General features: G+C 39.2%; 1 protein-coding gene across 4 annotated transcripts in view; it reads left to right on the forward strand.

Moving 5' to 3' along the window:
- tmem132e (transmembrane protein 132E) overlaps nucleotides 1–22,592 on the forward strand; it is a 447,998-nt gene that overhangs the window by 389,032 nt on the left and 36,374 nt on the right. For all 4 annotated transcript variants that reach the window (XM_037747985.1, XM_037747987.1, XM_037747988.1 and 1 more), the window contains 2 exons: nucleotides 9,247–9,390; nucleotides 22,087–22,292. In XM_037747985.1, coding sequence (XP_037603913.1) covers nucleotides 9,247–9,390; nucleotides 22,087–22,292 — 350 coding nt within the window. The remainder of the gene's footprint in view (nucleotides 1–9,246; nucleotides 9,391–22,086; nucleotides 22,293–22,592) is intronic.

Here is a 22,592-nt window from a genome sequence, read left to right on the forward strand (position 1 = left end):
GAGTACCACTGACATTGTTCAATGATATAAATAGTGACAATTCACTTCAAAAAAAATTGGAGTCCATCTCAGATCAACTCAGCCTGCTCAATTGTCAGACTGCACAGTGAAAGGAGAAAAAGAGTCAGAATAACCCTGAAAACTTTCATCATCACGCACCATTTATCGATTTTCAAATCTGAAGGAGTCCCGCAGGTCGGTCACCTGTGGTCGCCTGGATAGATGAGGTTTAATCCATCACTTCAGTCGTGGAGACTAATTGGATTGTAAATGATATCAAAACAAAAAGGTGGACATTCCAGCTCCCCCCATCAGGAGAAGTGACACAGTTAAACAATGGTTACAGCCCATTATACATGATTGATGAAGTGAAAACAGTTGGTCTTATCAGAGCAAACAGACCAACTTTATCATTATGGCAGCTTGTTGAGATGCTTAATGGGATGGTGTGTAGCGGCAACGTTGTGTGATGTACAATCAGGAAGTTTAAATCATAGTACATTTATAATCACAGTGAGCCATACCAGATCAGACTGTTCTCACACACCAATCATAGCTATACCTATGAAAAGTAATGCACTGTAATTCGTATATGTCCTACAAAATAAGTTTGCGTGTAATCCATGTAATCGTGAACAAGGAAATATACAGAGCGGTGAGACCGACTTTCTTGTACGGAAACAACTACGGAAAACAGGTCACAAACGTCAACAAAAAAACGACAAACATCACTAACATAACTTACAAAACACACCACCGGTCAACAACGGTCTCGAACACGGGTCTCCTGGTTAAAAGTCTGTTGTTTGTCCACCATAAGTGGTCTTTCTTGCTTTTTATACTACGTCATTAACTCTTACCGTAGCATTTATACTCAGTACAGAATACACGGCGTACAAATGATACGCGTAAATAAAGAAAGGCGTATATTGCATTTTTGCGTCGGCCACCGTAGCTCTCCTACGCGCTTGACACAAGGGAGAGGTTTCAGTTTGTTGCAATCTGTAACCTCACCACTAGATGGCGCCAAATCCTTCACGCTGCACCTTTAAGATCAGTTTAAATCATAGTAAATTTATACTCATGAGCTGTATTAAATTGATGTAAGTTGTGTAGAGATCACATTGGGAAAATAATTAATTAGTGAATTAATTGCTTCTTCTGAATAATTAATTTTTGTTCATTATTGGTTTGTTTGCTATTTCATTATCACCCACTAGAGTTCTTCTTGACATAACATCACCTCCCAGTTAATAACTTATTCTCAAAATGGTTGTTTTCCAAATTAAAAGAACAAATTCAGTGTTAATAATATCTAGGAAAAAATGAATAACGACAGCGGTGCTTCTGTGCTTTCCTTTGTTGCAGCTGTTAACCTCTCCTGCACAGTGTGCTTTGAACAGCCCTCAGGGCTATTTTAGTGTGATGTGAATGATCTAATGACTATGATTGATTGTTGAATGGAGGAACAGTAATAACTTGCTGTTGTGGGTGTGGAAGTTGAGGATTGGACCCTTGGACCCTGCAGCAGGTGCTTATCTCTTAGTCCTTAAAAAGAATACAATACGGCCCTGATGTTTTTTATGTTTAACATCAGAAAACGCTGTAATTAGCATGGAGGACATGGCCACTGTGCATTCATAAATCAACCAATCTGTCTCAAGCGCTTTTTGTGTGCTGCTCAGGTCAAGGAACTAAAGCATTTCAAACAGAAATGAATCAGGTAAAAAGGAAAAGGAGGCCAAGGAAAGAGAACAGTGTAACAAAAGACTGGGACATCCTTTGACTTGTTTTGCTGTAGAGAAGGTTAGCAGTGGATGCAAACCAAACCACCCACCCACTGAGAGCTGGTAGAACGTATATCAGCACTTTCAGAAACTGCTGATATAAAGATATGGGAGGTGGTTCTGTCTCCAAAATACAAACAGGATGCATATTGTGTAACAAAACAACAGAGATGAAGGTTGGTAGGACGGTAACTGTTGACTGTGGAACGTGTGAAGAAGGAGAGAGATGAGTAAGAAAAACGAGCTGGTAAATCGACAGTAAAGAGAATGAAGAAGAGGCTTTTCATGGTTGGCAGACCACAGATTGTGCGCCAACCACAGTTGACCTGCTGCAGATAAGGGTAGGAAGAGAAGAGTGGAATTATATGAAGGTATTATTGGAGCAAAACACCTGAGCACCTGTGACAGAAGAATTTATCGTCACACATATCAGTAAATTTGAAGTCAGAGAAAAATGCTTTGGGAGTTACAACTTTGTAGACTTTTTTATCTCCCAAAAACAGCAGTGAAAATTGTACAAAACACAATCACACCTACAACATTTCTTCACAAATAATGTTTTCTTTCTTGGATATTTTTCTAGTACAAACACAAATCAATAACTGCTTGAATCTGCCGCTACGAGTCTCAAATGCTGTTCTGTGCACTCTCACTTTCGCACCACATATCTCAGTGAAATATGAAGCAAAAGTGATTTGTGTACCTGTAGAGTCGGGGGCGGGCGATCCTTTTCTAGCGTGGGCGGGTTTTTGTCAGGGGTGCGTCCCCATTGGCTGATGAGCTCAGTGCCCTTGACGTCGGTTTTAATTGGCCCTAAACAGGCACTGGGTATTCATTAGCTCACTTACTGGATCCCTATACTATTGTTAAACTGTTGTATTGACCATAAACGTTGTCTGTGCTGTACTAGATATTTAGTTGTTAAGTCAGAAGTAAAGCTTTGCTATGTAAGTTAGCTTTTACCTAATAATGTTATCTAACTTGCTATCTATAGACCATTTTACAGTTGTAGAGGTAAACAATCCAAATGTGTTCCAGTTTATTTCCTGTTGCAGTGAATTGCATACTATGCACTACATACCCAGTATGTGTACAATCGTTCAACATACTTTTGGGTGAATAAACAGTAGTATGTATCTTTTCGGACGCACTGAGCAGTACTTTACGTCGTCACTTCCTGAGAGCCTCCTTGTTGGTTGGAAACATGTAACCATGGTAACCCGTGCCAACCTCAAACAACGGTTTGTGAGAATCAAAGTCTGAATTACTTTAAAATATATATTACGCCTAGCAAAGTGGAATCTTATACTTATTCTTAAATTTAAGCGTTATTGATGTTACAGAGCTGTCCGCCGAGCGGCAAACAAAGTCAAGGAGCGCAGCTCTCGGTGACAATTTTGAGCGGTGCGCCACGCCAAGGGGAGCGGCACCACTCTCCCCAAACAACAATATAGCCAACGCAGAGCGATTTCACCACTGATCATGTGTGGGAGCGGCTTTAAGGACCTTTCAAACAGAACGCGGTTTAAGCTGCGCTTGCTGCAGTGCTTGGCGAGCGGCGTGTCGTGGCGCCGCTCAAGCCATTGGAAATAATATAGTTCCATTGTTGCATTCTGTGTGAAAGGCCCTTTAGTGTAACATTACTTGGTGCTCAGGTGTTTTGCTCCAGTACTACTTTCATAGACTCACCAGTGAATTAACAGTGTGAAAGGAGAAACAATTGTAGAAGGTTAAATCAACCCTGAGGCTTGTCACACAGTTTAGTCCACTGTTAACACAAAGCCCTCCTTCCCAGGATATTCTTTCTACTTTGAGAGAAGAGAAGAAAACAGGAAGGATGATGCAGAGCGGGGGGTAGCGGTTATGCCAGATTTCCCAACTCCATTAGCTGCTCTGTGCCACGGCAGCTACCAGATGTTAAATAAGAAATGATGTTTTGTGTTGCACAAACCCCACAGCTTGAAGTCACGCAGCACATTTTTACATGTATTTCTTTGTGCATTCATAAATATACACATCTGGCAAAATGTATTGTTTACATTATTCAAAAGCAGCTGGAAATGGTAGAAGTTCAACTAAGCGTTTTAAGTCTCACACGCTAAGAAAGCCCGCCTCAGTGCTCGTTAAACCAAGGCTCTGATTCCAACCAGGCTCCACAGTAATGGATTACATTTAATGGGAAGACAATAACCACGAGCTAATTACCATCTGTAGGCTAATCTGTAAACACAGTTTAGACAAAAAGGGAAACATGTTGTGGTCTAATAAACCATGTCATTGAGTGAAGACTGTTAAACTGAGATTAAACACACATCTTAAATAAACAGAGTAAAAACAGAAAAATCTGATTATTATGACAGTTTGTCCAATACATTAGTTAATCCATAATACTGTACATTATTTAAATATATTGCTGGTTGAATTGTTTATTATGGGTGAAATCTTCAGTCAAACTTTGAAGGGGACTAACAAAAATAATAATGATATTATAAATATGCATATCCAGCTGTTGTGTTCACTGTTGCTCGTTAAGTTCAGTGGCCATCGGTTGACCGGTTTAACACTATTGAGGAGAGAAAATTGTCTTCTTTTAGCTTTTGTAGGTATTTGATGATTGGTCCTTAAAAATTTTGAGGGGAACAAATTTAAATTTTTCAAATATTTTGGGGGACAACTCTGTCTCCTACAAAATTACATTCCCATACAACTAAACAGCATCAAAGAACGTATATTGCCAAGAAGTGAAAGCCAATTTTCATTCCATTGCAACATCAGTTTGAAATGGTTTTAAATATATGTTATAAATTGAAACTAAACAAAAACGCAACAAAACAACTTGGTTAGGTTTCGTAAAAAAACATCCTGATTAAGCTTAAAATTATGTTTGTAATAATGTTTGTTATGTTATTAAGCTACAGACATAAGTAAAATAAGTGAACATTGACTTTTAGTACACAAGAAGTGTTTGTTTGATCCATCCATCCCAACCTCCTCCCTACGCAGACTATCATTGCAAACATATTTGTGATACGTCAAAAACAGACTTAATACGCGACAAAATGTGTTTCCCCTGAAACGTAATTCCCAGTGCACTTTTCATGGGAAAGTCATTTTACGGAGACAGGGCTGCTTTGTATTAAAGACTCAACTCATAACTGATTAAAAGTGATCAAATATTCAATCAAACAAGATCTGAGTTTGAATCTTAGGATGAACATTTTTCCCATTGTCTATCTTAGATGTTATCCATGTTGGATCAACTATGATTAAAGAGAATTTATGTAAAATGAAATAAAATGATTTGAGGTAGTGAGAGCTCTGCTCATGTCTCACACAGGCCCTGCTAAAAGGAAATAATAAAATACATCCAATGCAGCCAAAATAAACTAATTTAGTTTAGTATGAATTACCATTAAACTGGGTGTCTAACAACTGCTTTGCTGCTTCATATAGAACACCGTAATTAACTGAAATGATAGCTCTGCGCAGCGATGACGGATTTTCGTTCCTAGCTGAGTTCAGGTAAGCACAATTAGTGCTCCCAAAGTAGCACACGTGTAATTGTAAAGTGTCTTTGTGTAGTGCAATGCTTACCAGATGCCAGAACAGCAAGTAGAGCTTAGGGATGATGTCTTTCAATTAGGATTTCACCCCAGAGTCCAGTCAATTATCCACAGAGGTCTGCTGTGCTTTGCATCCCATAAATTGGCCATGTTTCATAAACGACCCAAAATAAAAAAATAAATAAAAACAAAGCTGCTCTGCCTATCTTTAGTAACAACAACAGATTTAACTAAAATACTGGAATTTGTTCAACAGATTTTGCTTTATGATTGCAGATAAAAGACTCACAGGATTAGATAGATTTGATCATGGGGGTTCAGCCAGAATATTTCAGCTGCTACTCTGAGAAAAAAAAAAATTCTGGGAGATGTGATTTGCATCAAGAACACTGATGTTTCCGACCATTTTCAAAGGATTCATAAAGCATCGATTATTATACAGAAACAATGAATGGGGCCGTATGGCCCTCTGATTGGACTTACTGAGCTCTAAGGAGCTCTGTTGGAGTTACGATAGAAGTTTAGAAACCTTAAAAATCTTATTTTCTATTTCGGAACATGAGGCACTTCAGTTTCAGTTTCTATGTTGAATTGCTTTAACTAACATTTTCAAAACTCAACCGGATCTCACGGGAAGGCGTATAAATAGCGTATCATTGCAAGGAAAAATGTCATGGTCGGGCTTAAAATAAGTACGTAATCTAAGTAAAATACGTACAGAATCAACGTAACAAAAGTACGGAAAACACATCATAAAACGTCACAAAAAAAAACTTAATTGATTTTTTTTCTTTGTGTTTCAGTTTTCTTTTTTTTAAAAACAAGTGCATGGAAATGCACGTATTGTGGGCATTGTTACAAATCCGAGGAAGAAGATTGAAGTTGTGACCTTTTATTAATTACCTTGATACGTGACTTGACAAATTTATAAATATCCAACCCAGTCTCAAGGGAAGGCGTTTAAATAGCACAACATTACCCGGACATTGGGCGTGTCATAAGGACGCATTTTAGGCTTTTCATTTGGTTAGGTTTAGAAAAAAACATCATGGCTGGGCTTAAAATAAGTACGGAAACCCAGTAAAATACGTACGTAAACAACATAAGTACGTAAACATGTGACAAACATCACTAACAAAATTTACAAAACAAAACCGGTGTCAAGCTCTAGTTTCTTGGTTAAAAGTCCTGTGTTTGTTGGACCCATCCACCTCCCCTCCCGTCCACCATAAGCAGTCTGTCTCGCTTTTTATTCTACGTCACTAGCTCTGAGCGTAGCATATTTACGCGGATGTGTTTACATCGCAGTCAGTACAGACTACATGGCGTGCACATGACACGCCAAAAGCAAAAAAGGCGCTCTTATTGCACGCTAAATGCCTCGCGCATTATCGTGGCATTCATACGCCTTTTAGTGCAAACTGGCTGACATATCATACAAGTTATTTTCAGCCACAATCTCATATTGCAAGTTGTTAAGCTCAGATGGGACAGAAAGCTTTAATGATTTTAGCTCCTGCCATTTGGAGAAGAAGTGAGCAATTAAAAACTATTGTAAAGTTTGTGTTAAATGACTCTGCTGGTAATTGCCTCAGTTATTACCGCCGCCCAAGGAGCTTACAGTATGTTGTCGATTCTGTTTGTTGGTGTGTTTGTCAGCAGGATTATGGAAAAACTACTGCCCCTATTTTCATGAAAATTGGTAGAAGAGTTAAGCATGGGTTGAGGAAGAAACCATTAAATTATGGAGGGGATTGGCTTCTCTCTCCGAGTGCCCCTCTTGTTACCAATTATCTTGATGTAGATTTTGCTTCCCATTTGGGTTTCAGTATATTGACTCTATGCTCTTTTGCTCAATCTTTCTCAATTTTGTATTCTGACAGGTCTCTCATGTAAAAGAGATGTTTGACCTCAAGCTTAAAATAATAAAAGGTTTAAGATTGTATCTTTAGATCCTCTACATCACTGCACCTTAGTGCCGTCATGTCACTGTCAGCGTTAAAGTCTCATGCCTAAGGACACTCTGCCTTTGTTATTTGCTTTAGGCTACACAGAGTAAATGCCATGACAGAGCTTAATGCTGAGTCTCTGTATAATATTCCCTCAATGAATAAACAATCGTGAGTGGGAACCCATGAAAAACTAGTGTGGGAAGATAGTACCATATGCTCTACACCCTGATTAAGACTTTAAGATAAGTGTCGGGCAGAAATTTAAATACGCTATTTTTGATTTCAGGAAATTTACATGTTCTCTCTCCTGGGCTACTCGTGCACCACAAATGAGAAATCTTGTTACCCTCTTGCAGCTTACATGATCTGCAAAAAGAAAAATAATGAATTGATTCAAACTTGAGCTGAGGGCCTGGTGTGTATTTTAATTGGCTGTTTGCATTTCAGCGCATTCAAAATAAGAAATGCAGATGGGATGACAATGTTGGCCTTGTTAATTAGAATTCAGGGATTATATTTATCAGTGCGTACAACTTGTTGGATTTATCACCATTTGATCCCTCTTGATATTTAGAGGATTTAGCTATATACTACAGGGGAAAACAGGGCATCAATATAGCAGATATTCTCTCTATAAACTCCAGCATAATTGTATAATATGACAGACAAATTATCAAAAAAGGGATAAATTAAAGGCTTTTCTTTCATGCATAGTTTTCCTCGTTTAAGATCATATTCATATATTGGTTGCTCATGAACAAATGGATAACCGAACCCCAACTGTCGAGTAGCAGTTAAGCTATTATAGAGAGATTCATTGATGTGAGCAACTGAGAAATTGTGCTTATTTAGCCCAATTAAAACCAGGCAGTAACCTCTGGTATATCATATGAACCATTGTATGAGGATACGTTGAATACAGCATGATGTTCCTTTAGTAAATTATGGTCCCATTTAGAGTCAAAGAGACCATAAAGCAGGGGATGCTTTAGGGCGTGGCTACCTTGTGATTGACAGGTCGCTACCACGGCGTTGTCCGTGTTTTCGTCTTACAACTTTAACCCTTTCACAGTGTGTTTTCAGTCCATGAAAGTTAATTATAACCTTTTTGGTCGCCTAAAAGCCTCTTCTTCAGCGTTCGGTTGTACTTACCTCCACCCTCTTGTGTCACTTCTGGTTCCAGAAACCCCAAATGGTGAATGCCAAAATGCCAAACTTGAGTCTTCAGAAGTGCAGTCCACAAACTAATGGGTGATGTCACGGTGACTACGTCCACTTCTTATATACAGTCTATGATTGAGACTTAATCATACATGGTTGAAATCATGGGAAAAAACTATTTTAGGTATTTTAGTCATACTTCCTCATAGTAACATAACAGTTTGTTCTTACACATCACGGTGACAGCAACACTTCCTGTTGCATTTTCCAGAATCATTATGGACATTTTTGATAAAAGGCATCCATCCCTAATGAGATTCCTGCTGTGACAAAAACCCATCACTTCCAACATCCAAATCAAATCTCCACTTATGTGTTCAATTTAGTAGCTTAAGTTAACTTAAAGTAGCACGATGGATAGTTGCATCAGATCGGTACAGTAAATGTCACATCTTTTATGTGGCCTGACGTTTCAACTTGATGCTGTGATTCACACATTTCATAGAATGATTAAGGTAGAGATTCTTTTCAACCCCATTTCAGTTACTTCCAGCTGCTCACCGGAAGAACAGCGCACTTGATGTGAAAATGTCAGTTGATGAAATCCAATGAAAGATGTGTCTGTAGAATGATCTGCCATTGAGAGTTCACCTGTGAGACACAGTTGGCCCAGTATTAATGGTTTTAAATATGGACATCAGTAATGCTGATGAAATATCAAAGAAAATCACTCTCCACCTCTCGCTGTTTCATGAATATTATGTCTATTTTTTCTCTCCGTAGGACACTGAGATTATCAACACGGCCATTCTGACCGGACGCACTGTGGCCATTCCCGTCAAAATGGTCTCCATAGAGATGAACGGAGCAGTCACTGACGTCTCAGCCTTTGTGCAGTGCAAGTCCTCCAATGAAGACATTGTTAAGGTACAGTAAACCTGATTTCCTCAATCTCTGTATCTGGGAGAAGATGCCAATTTAGGAAAATGTAATCCCTTTACTCTTCCCGTAATACTGCAGAGTGGCCCAGCACCACAGTCACAACATCAGGAGCGCATAAAAGCTTCATTCTGGGCTGCTCCATATGTACTCGTGATTTGATTATACCCTCATGCCTCAGATAAAATCAATGCATGTTCATAAAACTCTACATATAAATCAATATGGTTGCAAGGGAGCAGCAAAAGCTCCATCATATGCGTTTTGAAGCTGCACACCTACTGCTTGTCAGAGAGACACCTTGCTCACCTGATGTGCTGCAGTGCAAAGCCCAGCATCTCTCTTACTGTACGTGTGATAGCTGCAGGCAGATAATATAACACCAGCAGCATCCCAGGTTGCAGGGAACAATCACCGCTCTGCCGCCTCACAGGGAATCTGAGCCGAGAGTACAATATCAAAGTCCCGTCGGTTGATTAAATAAATTAAAGAGGGATCACAACAACTTGCAGAGCACATTAGAGGCTGTGATTACGCTGTTATTATTTTCTCCAGTCAATTACAATCATAATAGATTGCACTATAGGCAGATTGCATAATTGTATAGGCAGTACAGTGAAGTGTTGCACTGTAGTTTTGATCATATTGAAATGATTGTGTAAGGAGGGGAGATGTGACCTTAGATGACGTAAACAGCACAGACTCATTCCTCTGTTTCCTCTCATACAATCTATCAATATAATAACCGTCCTTATACAGCAATTTCCAAAAGCAGACAAGAAATGCATCACAAGAAGACATTGCAATAATAAAAGGATCACACAAAAAGAGATGTATAATGAAAGGTGTGCAGAATGTAGGTAACATGGGCTGTATTCAAAACCATCTACTACATACTACTGAGGAACACCGTATGCGGTATGCATTATACAGTACATACTACATACTGTGCTCCTCAGTAGTATGCAGTATGAAACAGTTTAAGTAATTTATTTAGCAGGATGCTAGACTTGACTTTAGCCTTTAAACCAGCTCTTAAAGCACTGGAAAAAGAAACTAACTCGTACCTATTGCAATATTATCGAAAATACAACTTCCTTTTTGTTTTGGGTTTGTGACCAATGTTTGTAACTTTATAAGATAATGCAGGTTTAGCTCCACCACCCCTTAAACAATTTCTTCCAGAGCTCATGATGAAGACAAACAGGATTATCAACGAGGGGTGACGGTAAATATAAAACAATGCTCGACAAAACTGCCTTTTCAGTTACAGCAACAAAACAGTGGACTGATGTCCCTACAGGTATTAGAGTAACGTTAAAAAGGGTCATGTTGTCTCAAAGTTTATTTTATAATGAATATTTGTGTTGTGATATTTAAACAAACCAGCCGTCAACAGGGAAATAAAAGCCTCTTGTCTACAGACCGGTCTATTGAGAGTTCCAGCCAGCTCAAAGCGGTCTGTGAGCGTCACCGCCCGGCTGGCGAGGTAGTGACCCCGACAGGCGCTAGCTGGCTGTCACGGCAGTTTGTGGAGCTCCTAAACCTCGAAAACGTTGAAGCAAATGTGCGATTCGTCATCTAATATTGTAAAACTGTAAATATTTTAAATCTATGCGGTTGATTTCTCGCCTCAAAAATTTTCAGAAGTGAATTTAGTGATGAAATAGCTACGAAAAATGTAAAAAAAAAAAAAAAAAGCGTGCTGTTTTTGGCTGCTATTGCTGTGACCATAGCCTGTACCGTTTCAGCGCTTTGCATTCTGGGATACAGTAGGCGAGGTAGGCTGGTCCGATGCATACTGGAGATTTTTTTTCAAATCAGTACGACATCCGGGTATTTTTTGGCCTACTGTAGATTTTGCTTTTGTTTGCATGCTGCATACTTCATACTACATTTTGGCCAAATCAGTACGTACTGCTCGTATAGTATGTGGTTTCAAATAGATGAAGTAAATATAATCAAACCACAACCGTCTAAGGTTTCTTAAAGGTGTCTCACATACTTCCAAACAAGTTTTGATCGTCAGTATTTCTTCCACATTCACCGGGTGTTGGACACAGAGGGTGACGGTGGCAGCAGGATGATGAAGAGGGTGTTGATTGTGCGTATTGTTATCGTTATACACCCACTTTATAATTACCAGGAGGTCGATGCTAACTATCCAAGCATGTATTTTATGAACAAATAAATTCTGTCAGTAGCAAGGTGTCCCAAAGTGTAATCCTTCTCTCTCTGTCTATAATAGCCGACCCGTTTCCCACCAAAATTAGCACGTATATTTAGGATTTTTAAACCTGCTAAAAATAGGTGATAGACTCCCTTCCCATTGCGAGTATGTCATGCTTTTGCACTGGTTGCACTGGCCTTTCTGTTCTGTTCCTGAAGGCCTACAGGCTGTTTGAACCCACCTCCCCTGGATATAGATGGATGTAACCATGCAGGGAATCTGCCAAATGGAGGCAGTATTTTTAATCCAGTTTATACTTTATTTCTCCTCCTCATGTGCAGTAAAGGTTGCGCGGCTATTGAAAAGCTCTGAATGCAGTAACAGCTGCATGTTAATCCACTGCACTCAGTGGGAAACAGCCATCGGGGAGAGAGAAGACAGACGTGACTCGCAGTACGATCAACTTTGACTTGTCAATGACAGAAATCTTGAAATCCAACAAATTAATGTATTATACTTGAAGAACACAGAATCCAGTCTGTGTCGAAAAGCCTTTTGTTCATTGAGTGGTAAAACTATTATATCAAGTCAGGCTAATGAAATCCTTTTGGGGGGTTTAGCAGCTCCTCAAGGTCAGGTGAGGCAGGTTTGATAGTAGGTTTTACAGACTGAGGCCGTGAAGCCGTAAAGCCGAATCAGACGTTGACTTCAATCATATCGGTTGTGTGTGTCCAGTAACTGTCCTCATTAAAAGACCTGTATCTGTCCAATATATTTTTACCAACTTACCCTAATGTTCGCTGCCCTTTTCTGTTAGTAAACATGAAGGTATATCTCTGAGGGCGGAGCGAAGGTGGAGGCTGAATAATTCTCTGAACATGTTAGCTAACGCTGGCCAGCAAGTTTTGGCTGAAGAAAATGTGAGTTTCTCTGAATATGTACAATCACTCACTCTCAGGGACCCCAGGTGTTGGTGTTAAGACAGACGTATCAAGAAGAGAGTCGTACAATATCGGCGAAGCGTTTCAGAGATGGAGAGCAAATGTTGCTAATAGTTTAGCTACTGCTGACCAAAGCCAAAGACTCACAGCTGCAGCTTCTCTCCATCTTTCTAATAGTTTAGTTTGTTAATAACATTTTCATGCCTCCACGCCTGCGACAGCCATGGCCGGAGGCATTATGTCTCTCATTTCTATCTCAGGAACACGTGGAGGGAATTTCGTCAAATTTGGCACACTTGGAATCAAGGATGAAGTAATTCGATTTTGGTGGTCAAGGTCAATGTGATTTCATTTGGCCATACCTCAAGAATTCCTACGCTAATTATGACAATTTTGCACAAATGTCTATGATGAAGAGATTACATTTTGGACAGACATGGATGCAAACTGTAACTTGACTGGTTGGTTGTTATTTCTAGTCTCTCCATCTCTCTAATATTTTAGCCTTCTGCATGAGCGAGCCAACAACACAGCGAGATGACATCTTCAGTGTGTAACTTTAGCCCACTACTCTGAGGGGATTTGTGTTTGCCTCCTCTGGTTTGCCTCCAGCTATCACCGTGACGTAATCATGACATCGGCACTAAATACACTCGATACACTCTTTACAAATTGGTCTGAAAAAATAGATTCTGATCCCTGGGGGAGAACAAATGAAAGTATGAATTAAACTCATAGCAGTCAATGAGTTTCCTGTATAGACGTGTCCCTTTAAGGTGGGAGGGGGTTCCAGTGGTGGCGTATTATTATTGTTTTGTGTTGTCCATTGAAAAGAACAGGTGTTGCATCAGGGATGGCCGGCCTCAGCACATTGTTTCTCATATTTCATTATCCATTAAAGGCAAGGTGCCGGGCCATGTGATATTGAGTGGGCTTGCTCCAGTGCCCCTGCCATTGAACATTCCAGGCTTATTTAAAACGAGCCCTTCAGACAAGTACACGAGTCATGACAGTTCAATAAAACGTCCCCCAGAACACAGAAATAAAAGATTCACAGTGAGACAGACAAAGCTGGAACACTCCATTACTTTGTTTTTTATATACTGTATACCACACACATTACTGCCATGCCAAAAGTCACGCCGATCTATTCTAATCAGATTGTTTTAGATGGCGGTTGTTTTCTTATTCTGAGCACTTTATACCACAAAGCTTCCCACTAGTTTGTCACACCTCCTGCTAGCCTCGTGACCTGAGACTGCAACTCTAACAGCATTTAAACTAAAATCATTTTCACGACTTCTGCACTGAATAAAGCAGTATTTTCAGCCCACTGTTTTTCTCATTTGGATATGTGCCAACCCACAGGCGTTATTTTTTTTTTTTCTTCAACTTTGAGAGTAAAAATAGGTGAGAGGCTGTCATTTCTTCTTTACTGGAACTTTTATTTATTTATTTAGTGCTTTCTTCTTTGGAAATAACTAAGCTGCAATGTGCATCAAGAGCCTATAGCAGATAAGCCAATCCTGTATGTGCACAGAGTGTGTGCGTACATGTGCAGGAGGCTTTATTAAGGCACCCTCGTTGTACAAGGAGCTGAGAAAAGGATAGGAAAAAAAGGCAGCGAGTGTGTCAGGAGGTAGGGGGGACTTACCGGCCATCAGAAGCAACAGACACCAACCCCCATCCTCCCACTCATCATCCTCTCCCCTGGCATTGTGACTCATATAACCCATCTGAAGGCAAAGATAAGACCTTGTGTCTGCACATTACATCTCATGCCCGTGGTCATCCTGCACACATACTGTATCTAGCTGAAGCCTTCTTCCTCCTCGCCACACTTTTATATAAGGCTACGTTCTCATTAGAGGGCTTGATGCTCAATGCACATATTCATGTTCGAAGTGACCCATATCTGACATCAGTGTGAAAAGATCTCTGCCCTGAAACAACTCACATGCAACCGATAACGTCACATACATGGGGGACTGTCCATTGATCCGACGGTCCATTATTCCAAAACCCCAATAGTTACACAGATGATACTCCTAAATCATAACACATGACTCTGTATGACTCCTAGAGAAATACATTTGATATTTCATTTTAACAGCTCTTCTGTGAACTTTGTGAAAAAGTTAATTAAACTAAAGATGTGTGACGTTACTGTTTGACATCCCGAAACACCGCCAGTCCACGCAGTTTTTATAACTTGTGATTTCATTAAATAAAAGTTCTGCTTTGGGAAACATGACAAATTTATCAGAAGAACTGGGTGAATCAAGAAAAGTCTGTTTAATAAGATAATTTACATTTTAAATGACTGACGACGAGGCAAATAAAGTCTTCAACTGTTTCCTACTGTCGGAGGAAAACCACCGTTAACATATTGATAAAATTTAAGGCGAGCTAAACATTTACTCTTTCTAAAAGATCATTTATGATTTCTTACGACACTAACACATTCGCTGAACGTGATTTAACATAATTCGATATCCAGTTTAGCTCCATGAAAAGTGAATGAACATGATGCTTCCCAGATCAGTGGTGCAATTTAACCAAGTACATTTACTCAAGTACCATACTTAAGTACAATTTGGGGAAATATTGCACTTTTTTCTCCACTATATTTATGACATTTTAGCTACTAGTTACTTTTTACATAAAAAACATGTTTTTGTGATATAATGCAGTAATCATACTACTACCCAGTAATATATGGAATATATATATATCTAAATTGACTCCAAATTGAAGAACTACAATATTAAAATGTATGTGTTACTGATAAAAACAGAATAATATAAATTCTATGAGAACGCTTTAAAGGGAGCCGTTCTACATAATTGAATGAATTTTGATATTTTAATTACATTTTGCTGATAATACTTCTTTACTTTGACTTAATTCTGAATTCAGGAGTATTTTTAGTCTGTGGTATTTGTACTTTTACTTAAACTTCTTCCACCAGTCCCAGATAATGCTCGTCTGCCTTAACGACACACCATCATTAGTAAGCATCATATACGATGATATTTTTAACAATAGTGTCCGTCCAACTTTGTTGCAGCATTTTGTTGTCAACAATACAATGCCCCATGTGTACCAAGCCATGTCCTTAAAGCAATTTTCCCAGTTTGTTGTGGAAGAACTACTGGCCTGCACCGAGCCCCGGGGAGCTGACCTCAACGCCATTCAAAACCTTTCAGATAAACTGGAACGCCAACTGTGAGCGAGGTCTTATCGGCCAGCATCAGTGTCCGACCTCGCTAATGCTCTTGTGGTTGGAAGGGAGCAAATCCCTGCAGCCAGGTTCCTAATCTGGTGGAAAGCATTCCCACAAGATCAGAGGCTTTTATAGCAGCATATCAATGCAGATGGTTGTGGGATAAGATGTGCAACAATTACAAAGGAGTGTAACGTTCAGGTGTCCGTACACATTTTGCTCATATAGTGTAGATTTGGTTTTATTTGCTGAGGTTTGAGATATATGTCTCACTGTATGGAGGTGATTGTATCTACCTGAATGGCTGGATACCAGTAGAATTATGTTTTTAAATATATAATTTGGATGAACAACGATTTAAAATACACAGATCACTGCTTTGCAATATGAAATAAATGAAAAGATGGTAATTGCATCCAAACTGTTTCCAAAAGGCTCTCGTGTCTAGTGCTTTCCAGAACAACAGATCATTTTCACCCTCAACATCATTAATCGTACCAACAACAGGCTAATGGGGGCTGGCTCATTTAGCTAACAGAGCTAAATGAACTCATTGGTTGCACTGCTCTTGAAGCCAGCACGCATCCATCACACGAAGAAAAAGCTCCAAGACACAATCTCAGTAATGTTAGCCATATGTCAGCCTTCACTCAAATACATATGTTATCCCTAAATGGAAACTCCCATTTGGCAGAATATCGTGGCAATTAATTCAGCGGATATTTAAATTTGGGAATAAAAATCGGGGATAATTGCGGTTTCTGTTTGGAAACACATGCCAGGCAGCGTGATTATGTGAATGTCATCAAGATGACTCCATTTTTCTTCTGCTGCACTGATTTATTCTTTGTTATGCGGCGTCTTTGACATTGAAACGTGGGTGAGGAAATCACTCGTCTCTCCGTAGTCTGTTTGATACACTTGAAGGAAGTCAGAGAGTAGAAGCAGCGCTGGAACAAAAGCCGTGCTTGTCAAATCACTCAGCGTATTTAAGCTTTTTAACATTGTTCTTTTCTCACCACATCTCCAACATGGAAACTATTTCAATTCTTTGGTAACACTTTATAATAATCAACATTTATAAATGGTAAATTCACAGTTAATTAAACTTAGTTAATAGTTATTTTACTGTTAAAAATGAAAGGATAATTAATAATGTTTACTAATTATTAGTATAGTTTGTTATTTTAATTGTTTATTGTTTCACACATAACATTTTATATGCTATATATATAAATTTATGTTTTATTAATGGTTAAAATATTATTATTATGTTATTATGTTTGTAAAACATCTATAAAATTACATAGATAGATATTTGAAACACTTTGTTAATGGTTAATAATTGTAATAATCATATATAGATATTATTTGGATGCTATTATAAAGTTACAATTGATGATTATAATACCTTGTTAAATGGTTAATAAATACTTTGTAAAGCATCTATAAACATTATTTAGATAGATAGTTAATATTTTGTCAATGGTTAATAATTTGTTTCTGGTCCATCTATCTATGTAATGTTTATAGATGTTTTACAAACTATTTCCTAAAGGTTTACAAATCATTTGGTAATCATTAACACATATTTAATATAGTATATAAAATGTTATGATGTGTACAACAATAAACTTTTAATAAATAGTTAACTAATGTAATCAAAATGCAATTGTTATTGTCTATAATATATAATTTATAAACTTATTATTTTATATTACACAGAAATGATAGCATTACTAATAATTATTAAACATTAATAATTATCATTTTATTGTTTATTAACAGTAAAATAACTAAGTTTAATTAACTATCAATTTACCATTTATAAATGACGGTTATTATAAAGTGTTACCAATTCTTTTTACCATTTCTTTTTGTACAGACCTGTTTGTGCTTTGCGTGACCAGGTTGATGGTACATCTGCAGTACATACCATGTAACCGTGGCAACTGAGGCTGCAGTCCAGTATGCAGCGCGTCATCCCCTTTCTTGACCTTTCCTGCTGTCTAATAAAAGCTAAATGTCCAACATACTCTATCAATTTAAAATATATATATATATATATTGTGCAGAAAAGATGAAATTGGGACATTGTAATAATTACTCATTCTTTATCACGTCACTGATTCTTTGTTGATTTGTGGCTTATTTTATTCAGACAGGTTTATTAATGAAATGGTGAATTATAAATTACAGCCTTAGTATTTATTTTTATTTTTATTCGTTACCCTCATAATGAGTAAACATGTCTCTAAGAGACTAAAGTCAGTTTTGATCAGTGTGGTTATGTTTTCACCAGTCAGTCTTCACTTTCTGTTCACCCCGGTCACCAGAGGCTCTTTCACTCGTTGGTGGTTTGCTGTTAAAGGGGAACAATAGAGAAGTACTTGAGCTTGTGAAAAGTTGTGTAATTCAGACAAAATAACTGTAGTGATGTCATCAGGCTATCTTGGTTTGAGTTTGGAGATTCAAACATTTGAAAGCGTCGATAATCAAGATTTTTGTATGCATTAAATGGCTATCTGCAGAATCTGCAGCTCCTCACATAGGGAGGAGGTCGGTGTGGATGAGTGGATCAAACAATACCAGACTTTCGTCCAGGAGACTGGCGCTGGTGTCCCGTGCGAAACCAGAAGTCAACATTGATTTATTTTCACGTAACTTCCACACTTAAGTAACGCCACTTCCGGTGTTATTTTAACCCAAACCACGATCTTTCCCTGAACCTAACTAAGTAGTTATTGTCATGGAACTTCCATACTTAAGTAACGCCACTTCTGGTGCAGTGTAACTTAACCACGACTTTTGCGTAAACCTAACTAAGCACTTTTGTTGCGTTAACCTAACCAAGTTGTTAATTGTGAAGACAGAAGTTTATTTTGAAAAGCCTGGAGCGGAAATTGACGCTGGACATTTGTAGAAAACCCCCGAAAAATGACGAATAACTTTTCGTAAGATATTATACAAACCGTTGTATGAGAATACATTGATTATTTTAATTAAATACAAACAGATATACTGTACGCTGCCTTTTAGTTGATGGTTTACCATTTGCAAGCTACACTTCAGTTGTGTGATGTCAGACAACCGTTTCTTTGTGAAGTCAGGGTAGATTGATTCAGCCCCGATTTTAGAAGTAAGAACTCCAACTTTAAGTGGCGTTCAATTGTACTTTTTTACTAGGAGGTCAGAAATGCTGGATCTATTTATTTTTAATCTGTCTCGTCCCCTAACTTTGTGGAAGTTCAACACTAAATTTGGGGTCGTGTGTAAATAATGAGCCGATGATGTAACGGCAGTAAATCTGTTTTAGCAGTCTGACTGCTCAAGATGGAATAAAATGATGGCTCAACTTCCACATTATGTGAACAAATGGCCGCGGCTGCAGACTGTGGATGAACAGAGAATGGTCACATCATAATAAAACGGCATTAGAGCATTGCTCTGCTTGAAGGACAGAAGCCGCCGCCTCCGCTGGAACCTTAATTCAGTTAATGTTATGGAATAAATGGGTGGCAGCTCCTTGGGTGTCTTCACCTTTATTAACCTAGCTTCAATCTGCATCACGTGACCGACCGAACGCAGGAAGCACTTGCACTTGTCCCGATGATCTGTCTCCACCCAGGCAATCTGCTGGCACCGGGGAAGATGCCACAGCGCATTAGCAGCAGTGTGACGGCATGTGGCGGCTCAGTGTGTGAAAGCCCTCCTCAGAGAGCCCCCACAGGGCCACTGATACCCACAGTTGCTAACAGCTTTTGACTTGCAATTAGCCGGCCAAGTTTATCAGCAGCAATAGCCGCAGGAGCTGCAGCGGCGGCACTGCAGCTAGGGCACCTTTTTCAGTGCGTGCGCGTGTGTGCGCGTGGCTTCAGGGTAGAAGGGAGTACATGTCAGGCAGATGTTCTCGACTCCACACACAGCCTGTGATTAATCAAGGTGGCTGGGGTCATTGTGTTGAGTTACTTCTTCTTCTTCTTCTGCCTTTTGTAACTCGCTTCACACAGATAAGACTGCACATGAGCAGACAGAACAATAACACACAAAAACTGGATACCGTGGCGGCCCATAAGGTCAAGCCCTATAAAATTGCATTAACCGAACCAGAGGGAAAGACTGTCATCTTAAGAAGTCCACCCACCCACCCGCCCTCTTCCCCCCACTCTGGCCTGTCTGCATGGAGCGGGAATTATATTACCCAGACCTCCTCCCAGTTATGATGAATCCCCAGCCCTGAGAAGACTGGCCAGCCCGACCTCCATTTGCGGGAGATTAGATCCTCTGATTACAATGCCAGCTACCTCCCACCACTAGATAAATCTTCGATGCGAGCCCAAAAGCAAAGCCCTCCAGTCCCATTGCAGTTAATAATTTAGTGTTAGAGGGGGACAAGTATTTATGATAATTCAAATGGAGCTGGAGATTTTTGACTAGATGGGAAAGCTAAAGAATGGAAGTTAAAAATGGCATTTTCTCTCCGACTTAAATTTAGAAATGTCCATATATTGAATTCGGCGTCACACATGATATCACATTACACGAACCTCTCGTAAAGGCTGAATATGTTTATTAATGTGCCGCGTAGGTGTGACTATGAATTAAAGTTCATTTGAAATGTCACACTGCCGTCAGCCTTCATATTAAATTAATTATGTGTTTGCCTGAAGCTTTTGTTGGCATATTATGTGTCTGTATAATTGTTCATAGATCATTATGCTGCGAATGGGCAGGAGAGGTGGCGAGGTTAGGACGTGGTTTGCATGCCTAATTTGCACTGTACATGCTTAACAAACACTGGGTTACTTAGAAGCACTAATTTGACGGCGTAAACAGCCCACAGCCAGTAAGCATTGTGTACAGCAGTGGTTCCCAGCACTGAGCCATCAAGGCTGGAGAGCCTGCGGGGTTTTTCAGTCGGACCAAACACAGCGGCAGCTGATTTTCACTGATTCGTTCCACGTCTGTGTTTAACGCTGCTGTAGTGTTTGAAAGGAGTGAAAAACCTGCGGAGTCAGTGGTACCAGCCCTGTCTCCTAAAAAATTATGTTCCCATACAATGAAACTGCGTTGTTGATTTGCGTTTCAAGGGAAATGTTTTTTGTAGAGCTGCAACAATTAATCAATTAGTTTTTAATCGCCAACTATTTTGATATTCGGTTCGAGTCATTTCTTCAAGAAAAAAAGTCAAATTTTTCTGATTCCAGCTTCTTAAATGTGAATATTTTCTGGTTTCTTTACTCCTCTATGACAGTAAACTGAATATCTTTGAGTTGTGGACAAACAAGACATTTGAGGACGTCATTTTTTGGGAAACACTGATCGACATTTTTCACCATTTTCTGACATTTTATAGACCAAACAACTAATCGAGAAAATAATCGACAAATTAATTGACAATTAAAATAATCATTAGTTGTAGCTTTAGTATTTTGTTGCGGATTACATTTATTTTTGCAGTATCACAGATATGTTTGGGGACATATCATGCTCATTTTAGAGTTCATACTTGTATTTAGGGTGTTCAAAAAACACATTATTTTTCTCATACTGTCTGTCTGAATATACCTGTATTCACCCTCTGTTGGAAACGCTCCGTTTTAGCCTCTGTCTCTTTAAAAAGCCCAGTCTGCTCTGATTGGCTTAACAGAAAAATATAGTGCAGCTTTGCAAAGGTAGTTCTCAAGCTGTGGGCGGTATATTCTAATGAGCCTGCATGTGACATAGGAAGGGGAGCCAAATCTGTATGGCTTGTTGAATCACATGTTTTCTGATCTAAATTGTCAACAAAAATATGACTGAAAAAATTTGCTTTTCATATGTCCCTGTTAACATACAGTTATTTTACCTAAATTGCAAAGACAATACTCAGCATTTTCTTACTTATTCCTAGTGGTATCCAGTCAGATAGTTTCTGTGTGATATGCGTAGGTTTTTGAGACATATCAGAGACTATTTATTCACTAAATACGCAGTTCATGGGTTATCCTGCCCAAGATATTGTTTGTGGTTACTGAGTTGAGTTTTTCCAATATCAGAGACGGATATCTCTTTCCTTTGTATATTTATTCATTTGGGTGAACCGCTTCTTTTAGACCAAATGAAAGTATTGGGAGAGATGGTTTATGTGCCCTAAACTTTCACATCATATCCAAACACCAAAGAGATCCTTGCTTTATATTTGCTCTGCTGAACTGTCAACCTTGAAATGCTCAGTGATGAATTGTGGCGCCGACAGCTGCATCCATACTGTGCTGTATATCATCACACATCACTTAGATCCTCTGCCACCAGCGTGACCATTACCATATAGATGGTCTCTGACTTCTGACCCTGATCTGTCCTAGGTGTCCATGAATTGTGACTACGTGTTCGTCAATGGGAAGGAGACGCGGGGATCCATGAACGCGAGGGTGATCTTCAGCTACGAGCATCTGAGCGCGCCGCTGGAGCTGACCGTCTGGGTGCCCAAACTTCCCCTGCAGGTGGAGCTTTCTGACAACAATCTGAGCTTCATCAAAGGCTGGAGGGTTCCCATTCTGCCCGACCGAAGGTGAGCCTCAATTAGCACGCATGCAATGTTATCGGGAAATTACAGTTTCATGCAGCTTGCATCTTATTTTCATAGCTTTGGCAAGCTGTAATTACAGCATTGTACTCAGCAAGTTAACTGCTGAGATTTGGGAACATCACCGAGGACGGGGCAAGAAACATGAGATCAGACAGGTTATAAACAAACCCCCAGATTAGCCAAACAGAAAAGAAAGGTGAACTGTAAAATTATTACCCAAACTGTCACAGCTCACTGGAGCTCACTACAGTAACGACTTATTCTCGTACTACGGTTCGTATG

Source organism: Sebastes umbrosus, chromosome 17 (assembly GCF_015220745.1).
Source record: "Sebastes umbrosus isolate fSebUmb1 chromosome 17, fSebUmb1.pri, whole genome shotgun sequence".
Lineage (NCBI taxonomy): Eukaryota > Metazoa > Chordata > Actinopteri > Perciformes > Sebastidae > Sebastes > Sebastes umbrosus.